This window comes from Nannospalax galili, unplaced genomic scaffold (assembly GCF_000622305.1).
Source record: "Nannospalax galili isolate Female #2095 unplaced genomic scaffold, S.galili_v1.0 scaffold1096, whole genome shotgun sequence".
Taxonomy (NCBI): Eukaryota; Metazoa; Chordata; class Mammalia; order Rodentia; family Spalacidae; genus Nannospalax; species Nannospalax galili.
The window spans coordinates 2,272,027-2,280,182 of NW_008338289.1; the positions used below are offsets into that span (position 1 = coordinate 2,272,027).

General features: G+C 38.2%; 1 protein-coding gene across 1 annotated transcript in view; it reads right to left on the reverse strand.

The window, feature by feature from the left end:
* The window catches only part of Naa35 (N(alpha)-acetyltransferase 35, NatC auxiliary subunit), a gene marked incomplete at its 5' end in the record, with an annotated part of 41,951 nt that extends 36,632 nt beyond the window's left edge, over positions 1-5,319 (reverse strand). Inside the window, 2 exon segments of the mRNA XM_029563502.1 lie at positions 5,105-5,145; positions 5,148-5,319. Coding sequence (XP_029419362.1) covers positions 5,105-5,145; positions 5,148-5,319 — 213 coding nt within the window.
* Between the last annotated feature and the right edge of the window lie 2,837 nt (positions 5,320-8,156).

Consider the following 8,156-nt stretch of genomic DNA (forward strand, 5'->3'; position numbering starts at 1 on the left):
TTTTCTTCATATACTTATTCCCCATGTTCACACTCTCATGTTTTAATGACTATTCTATCAAAATCTGCCAAGTTGCTCCGGTCAATTCACTTTCTTTCCACAATTAACTTTTAAATCTTACAGCCCTCAAAGTGAATATTGTACACCAGAAAAATTACAACCCATTCTGTATCACAAAAAAAATATTTCATCAATCCAGTACGATACCTTTGAGATTGAGCCTCAAACCTACTACCCTTACCCACATCTTCTCACTGATTCAACATGAAGTCCTCCCCTTGTACTAAGGACTTTAAAATTTCCAGGAATACTAACACATCATCAATTACGGATCCTCTGTTCTGCTAGATGTAGAAATTCTCCCTTCTTTTTTGGGCTCATCCCCACTTTATATAAACAGTCAAGTATCTCCCATACCTTATATGTTCCCATTTCCCTCGCAAAGGCCACCTTCTCAGCCAAGTTTTCCAAAAGAGATGGCTGTATCTACTATCTCTACTGATCCATACCACATGCTAACCTGGCTCTTTGCTACTGTCACCATCACTATTTGGACATTTGTTTAGAACCTTATTAATTTCTCTCATTTGACTTCTCAGCAGCATTTGCCATAACTCCCTCCTTGAAAAACCAATGAACTGACTTTCCTGAGCTTCCTCTTCTTTGGTCACTTCTAGGTGTACAGGCTTAAAATTCACATTTGTAAAAAATATGTGTATATGCGTGTTTCTGTGTGAGGATACAAACGCGCAATGGCACACATGAGGTCAAAGGACCCTCTTGGGTCTTAGTCCTTGCCTTCCATCTTGTTTCTGAGGCAGGGTATCTTATTATTACCATTGCACTACATACTTCAGGCTAGCTGGTCTGTGAGCTTCCAGAGGATTCTTCTGTCTCTACCTCCCATCTTGCAATAGGAGTGCTGGGAGTACAGATATACACCACGTCTGGCTTCTGCATATGCTATGGGGATCCTGCTCAGGTTGTCGGGCTTTCATGGAAAGCACTTTTACTCGCTGAACCATCTTCCCAGTCCCCTGAAGTTTAGTTTTAAATGATTTTCTTTTCTCAATCTGTATTTTCTTCCTCACAATGTTGTCACTGCTCTTAAATTACTATATACATTATAAAGAAAACAACATGCTATCTCTGTCCACATTGCAAAACTTCAGTGCCTTTACTTAAATATCTCAAAGGCACAACTGTCTCAACTTCACTAAGTTCCTTAAATCTGTTTCACTTTTGAGAGATCCTCTTTCAATTACTAGCACCAGAGTGTCCTAAATGCCTTCCATGTCTCACAGTTAACTCCTCACCAATGTTTTGTCTACTTTAGCTTCTACCTGCCCTAACTCTAAAAACATTATGCCTGCCATCCTTTTAGTCCACATTACTATCACTTCTTCCCTGGTCTACAGTAATGGTATAATTATTATTCGTGTGTTTCCTCTGGGCCCCTTCTAATCTTTACTCTATCATGAAGCAACTACATCTTTGCAAACTGTTAATCCAATTATATTTCTGCACCAAATTCTGATTCTACATACACCTCCATGGCTTTCCTCTGCCCTATGATAAAAACCAAAATCCTGTGTGTGCCCTAAAGGCCCTTGCTTGGCATGGTGGTTTAAATAAGAAATGACCTCCACAGACTTAGGTATTTGACACTTGGACCCCAGTTGGTGGAGTTGTTTAGGAAGGTTCTAGAACTCAGAGCCTTGCTTGATGAACTATCATTGAGGGCAGGCTTTGGGAATTTATAGCCTTGTCCCATTTCTAGTTCCTTCTATACGCTTCATGTTTGGGGTTGAAGATGTGATCTCTCGGCTTCCTGCTCCAGCCACCTGCTGCCATGCTTCCCTTGCCATTATGGACTCCCCATCTGAAACTCTAAACCAAAATGAATTCTTCAATGAGTCACTTTCACTTATGGTGTCCTATCACAGCAGCAGTAAGTAACCAACACACTTGGCCTGCCTACCTCTCTTGCCAAAGTTCAACTCCTCCATCCCTCTATCTCTAGGTTATTAGCTTTCTTTAGTTTCTTAACTGTATGATGTCCTTTCTTGCTACAATGAGAAATACTCTGGTTCCTTTGAAACACCCTCCTCCATCCTAACACATGCTCAGTTCTTAGAATAACTTCATTTCTTTACAAAGCCTTCCTTCATCATCTAGGTTGGTTTCTTCATTATGCATTTTATCTTCTAGTCTGTAATTTTAGAATCATTATAATGTCTACCTGATCATAGTCTAATACTATAAGAAGCCTATGCAAAGCTTGGATGCTATGTTTTTCTTCATCAATGTCTATTAGCCTTAACACAATGAAAACACAAAAGTATCTGCTATTTATTAACTTTTATACCTTCATCTGTACTCCATTTCTTGCCCATACCCTTGGACCCCTGCAGCCTTGTATGTGCTAAGCACACATGTTGCCATGTGCTACCTTCAGGCTCCATTTTGCACTGTTTTTGAGACAGCATCTCACTATGTAGCCCAGGTTAGATCGAACTTGTAATCCTCCTGACTCAGCCTGCTGAATATTGGAAACTACAAGCATGGATCACTATAAACATTTCTGAATTTCTTTCTTCTTCTTCTTTTTTTTTAGACAGGGTCTCCCTATAGCCCCAGCTGGCCTGGAACTCACAGAGATCTGCCTGCCTCTGCCTCCCGAGTGTGGGGATTAAAAGTGTGTACCACCACACCTGATTATTTTTGAATTTCTTAAAGCTAGCACATATGCCTCACAAAATAAAATTCATAAAGTCTATTACTTACTGCATTGAAACTAGGTATTATTCCATAGCTGTCAAAAGCATCATTTGCCAGGTTCTTAATCTTTTTTTCCTCATTAATTTCTCTGCCCTCCTTACATTTATGTTCTTTATATGCAAAATATCAAAAACACTGAACATGTAGAAAAATGCAAAGAATAAACTATACTGTTCATTCATGTGGAGACCAGAAGTTGATGTTAAGTGTTTTCCTCAATCACTTTCCACCTGTTTTGAAACAGGGTTTCTCACTAAAACTAAAGCTCATTTGTTTGGCTAGGCTGGCTTGGTGGCTGTTGAGCTCCAGGGATCAGTCTGTCTCCAAATGTCATCCCCTGTGGGGGTTACAGATATGCACTGCAGCTTTTATATGGGTACTGGGGATCCAAACTCAGATCCTCATGGTTATACAGCAAGCACTTTATTGACTAAGTCACTGTCCTAGTTTCAACAAATACAATCCTTATTTCTTATTTCAGGTTACTTTATGCCAACCTCTACAAGGAAAGATATTAACTCAGAAATACACACCTTAAGAATAGAATTACCGGAAAATGACTATATCACTTTATTACTATATATATATATCAGTCTAGTTTATCTTATTCATATGTAAACACTTCTTACCACTTGGCACTTTATCCTAATGATTAACAGTAACAGGTTTCACTGGTATCCTAACAATAAAAGAAACTAGTTTCATGGGTGATCCAGAATATTTAGTCGTTTACCTTCTCTTATCTTTTCCTATCCTTTGGCCTTCGCTACACTTCCTCTCTTGGACCATTTGTCTCAAGTCTTCTAGGGACTCATACACCTTCCTCACTCAGCCATCTCAAAATACAGTACCAGGAGTTCAGGTCTGGTCAGTTCAAGTCTGGCTCCCCCAGCTCCCTTTGTTGTGGAATGACAAAATGTCATCTCCCTGACAGGTAATCTCTAATTTTCTGCCAGGGTATTTGGGACTAAGTGCTGAGGAAAATTAAAGAGTCACTCTGCTGCCTTAGATGCCTGTAGGGATGAGTGTCACAGACAGAACAGAAGGCACAAGGATGGATCAAAATTGAATTAATAACCACTATGCTGTATTGTGTATGAATAATTGTTAAGAAATCATTATTGGGAAAAACAACAAAACTAGGAGATTGTATATATTAGACCTAAATATAAAGAAAATAAAAATTTTGATTTATGCATACACCAGCATTACAGAAATTCATGTGAACCAAGTGCTGTGTATGCCAATATCTGATATTCTGAAAACAAACTTTTTTCTTTTCTTCCTTTTTTCCCCTAGTTCTGATTTGTTTTGTTTTGCTTTGAGACAGGGTCTCACTACATAGTCTAGCACTGGCTAGGCTAGAACTTGAGCTGCTTCTGCTTCAGTGTGTCCGGTGCTCGGATCCTAAGTGTGCTACCACCTTCACCCTGTTTCCTTATTCCAGAGACGAATCACAGAACATGACGACTTCAAAATGTACAGAATCTTTTACTCAGCAACATCACTGTTTTAGGAACTTATCTTATGGAGGAAAAAAGTACACATGGTATATAAATTTACATATGAAGGTATTCATCTTTGTATTGAATGTGCATTCTAAAACAGTAAAGATGACATATGCAATTTGGTATGAACTTTTAAACACTGTTAAATGAGTTTATAATATATATCATCAAAATAATATAGAAATATATATATTTATTGACCCCATTTTTTGTATGTAACAACCCTTATACAGTCAGGCCTGGTGGCACAAACCTGTAATTTCCGTTATTCAGGAGGCTGGGACAGGAAGATCACAAGTTCAAGGCATGCCTGGACTACAGAATGAGATCAAAGCCAGCATAATCAGCTTCGTGAGACCCTGTCTCAAAATAAGAAATTCTAAAAAGGATTGGAGACGTATTTGAGTGGTAGAACATTAGACTAGAATGTACTTTAAGGCAATAGGTTTAATCCTCAGTTATGATGTTGGAAAAAAAACACAAAAAATAAAAATCCTTATATATACATGTATGCATACATACACACAATACACACATACAGAAATATTTTGAAGACAAAATTCAAATTAAAAATCCTATTCCTAAAATTTGGGTGATTTATCTAAACTCTTACTTTTAGCTTCTTAATCTCTGAAATATATCAAATCTATAAAAAGATCAAATATGTGATATGTGTGTGTGCACTTAATTTTCTATCAGAGAAAAGAGGTAAGCAGTACTATTTATTATTCTACCAGCCAGTCTCTCTAAAAAAAAAGACAAACTATTCTGTTATTAAACTAAAGATATATACTAGAATAGAAATTTACACTTACCAGGATACAATGTAAGTTGGTTAAGTTCACAACTTCACAGTTTTTATTCTCTCTATTAATCTTGAGAAATAGTTGACCATTTCTTCTCTTTTAATTATTTTTGCATACCGAGGGAAGGTGGGTGGAAGTAGCCTCTGGTTCACAAGGGGCTCAAAATCCATCATAATTGGATGGTCTAAAAAGAGAAAATGGAAAGTAACATTTCCAATGTTTCTCTAAAACTGAAAATGAAAATAGTATTAGATATAAAAAGATAAACCCCAACTTCAAAAGCATTTCCAAATTCCCCCTCATTGAAGTTACTTATAAATTCTAATATAACTGTTGATTCTCAAATTAAAGTCTTTAGTTCACAATCTTTCTTCTTGCCTATAAATTAATGATTTGGAATTACCCAACGGACATTTCCACTTTAGTATCCTGTATCCTCCTCCTAATATTACCTCATTTTATATTCCTTTTCTCATAAAATGATAAGTTATCCTTAAAAACCTGAAGATAGGGGCTGGAGAGATGGCTCAGTGGTTAAGAACACTGTTCCTGCAGAAGACCCAGGTTCGAGTCCCTGCACCCACATGGCAGCTAACAACTAGCCATAACTCCAGTTCCAGGAGCTCCGACAACCTCTTCTGTCCTCTGCAGGCACTGAAAGACACTGGTATACTTACCTACATGCAGGCATAATACTCATACACATAAATAAAAATTAAAATAAAAAACATAAAGATAGCAATCTTGTCTCTGTGTTTCATATATTCAGTCAGTAACTGTTAAGGAATCTAATCCCTAATGTCTAATGACTGAACCTGTTCTTTTTCTCTTCACTCTGACATTATGTATGACTGCCCCCTCATTAAATTAATCCTATACACTGCTATCTCAATTTTGCTCTCTGAAATACAGCCCAACTTGTGCTCCTATCCCTAAAGTTTTGTTCATTCTCTTTTTACTCACAGATTCCTTGGTAGAGCACTGCCAAGTGCTCTGTGGAAAAGTTTCCTGCTACTACGACAGAAAGACTTGCTCTACTCAAGAGAAAATCAGATAGGTTCTACTACAGCTGTTTGACAAATCTATCAATTCTGGGTAGCTTACAGACACGTAAATTCCATTCTGACTAGATTCAATGGTAATCTTTATCATTCTGTGGGACAGGAGAGCTTTGCTGCCATTTACAATTTATGCATTCTATTATCTCATACAAATTTGTGTTGTTCAAAGTTTTTCAAAGCTGAGAGCTAGGGATTGTAGCTCAGGGGCAGAATGCTTACTTAGCATGAGGCCCTCAGTCCAATCCCCACCACCAAAGAACAAAAACAAATAGAAATGCTTTCAAGGTTGGACTTAGTAGTACACGCCTGCAATCCTAGCATTTTCAAAACTGAGGCAAAAGAAATGTTCGAGGCCAGCCTGCACTAGAAAGTAAGGCCCTGTCACACACATTTTTCTCATCTGAACTAGTTATAAGCTTTCATCGAATAAATTAACAAACTCCTTTAACACATGCTCTTTTTTTTTTTTTTTTTGGTCTTTTTGAGACAGGGTCTCCCTGTAGCCCCAGCTGTCCTGGAACTCACTATGTAGACCAGGCTGGCCTTGAACTCACAGAGCCGCCTGCCTCTGCTGCCCTCGTGAGTGCTGGGATTAAAGGCGTGCACCACCATGCCTGGCCACATGCTCATTTTTATATTTGTATTTGAGTCTTTTTTACTTTGTGCTGAGAATTATTTAACACCTCTCATTCCTTAGCAGCCTAAGCTGTAAGCATAGTGACTCACAAATATGTTCTATTGTCCTGTTTTACTTTTCCATAATCTATTTTCTCTATCTGCAAAACTACCCTTACTTTCAGCCTGCTAGTGAATGCCATCTCCTGCTGGGTCTACCGATATATTATGTGGGGAGTTATGTCATTTGTCTACTCCCATTCCCAGCTCTTCTGAAAGGGAACTAGTTTATATTCCCAATATCTAAATGCCTGACTCAGAAGAGGCATTGGGCTACATGCTTTTTAATGACAAGATATGCAACATGCCAACAGTAAAATGAAAGGTTGGCATCATTACAACGAGCCAGTTTGAATTTCTATTTATTACCCATCATTTAGGGCTATTACAGAAAAAACAGAAGGGGCAATGCTGTAAGCTTCTTTATTATCCCAGTGTGGGTGTATCTGGGCTGTAGTGATAAGGTACAGAATCCAAACACTTAGTAAGATACTACCCTTATTCACTCTCAAAGCTTCCAAACAAAAATCTAAAATTAGTATCCAGGTATACTCTTTAATTTTTAAATATAGATTTTTAGGCCTTATACCAGAAGCAGACAATTGAATAGATAATAGATACTTGTCTTAAGCTTTATTCCCTATTGTTATAATAAAAGACGTTGAGAAAGGGGTAGGAGAGATGGCTCGGTGGTTTAAAAGCACTGGCTCCTCTTGCAGAGGACCCAGGTTCAGTTCCTAGCACCCACATGGCAGCTAACAACAGGCTGTTTCTCCAGTTCCAGGGGATCTAACACTCTCTTCCGGCCTCCACAGGCACTGCATGACATGAACGCACTTCACATACATTCAGGCAAAACATCTGTCCACATAAATTTTTTTTAAAAAAATTAATGCTGAGAAATACAATTTATGAGAGAAAGGGTTTATTTGGTTCACAATTCCAAGTCATAGTCCATCACTGCAGGGAAGTCAAGGCAGCAGGAACTTGAAGCTGTTAGTCACATTCACAGTCACGAGCAGGGAGAGAACAAAGAGTATATATTCTTGTTCTCAGCTCACTTCAATCTTACGCTGTTCAAGACCCTCTGTAGGGAATGGTACCACCCACAGTGGGTACAGATCTTTCCATTTCAATTAACATAATAAAGAGAGTGTCCTCCCACCCCCAGACATGCCCACAGACCAACCCAATCTAGACAATCCCTCATTGAGACTTTCCTCCCAGGGGATTCTAGCCTGTGTCAACTCAAAAATTAAAACTAATCATCGAATACTTCACTTACCATGGAAATACTATTAATGGGGAATGAACAAAACACACAT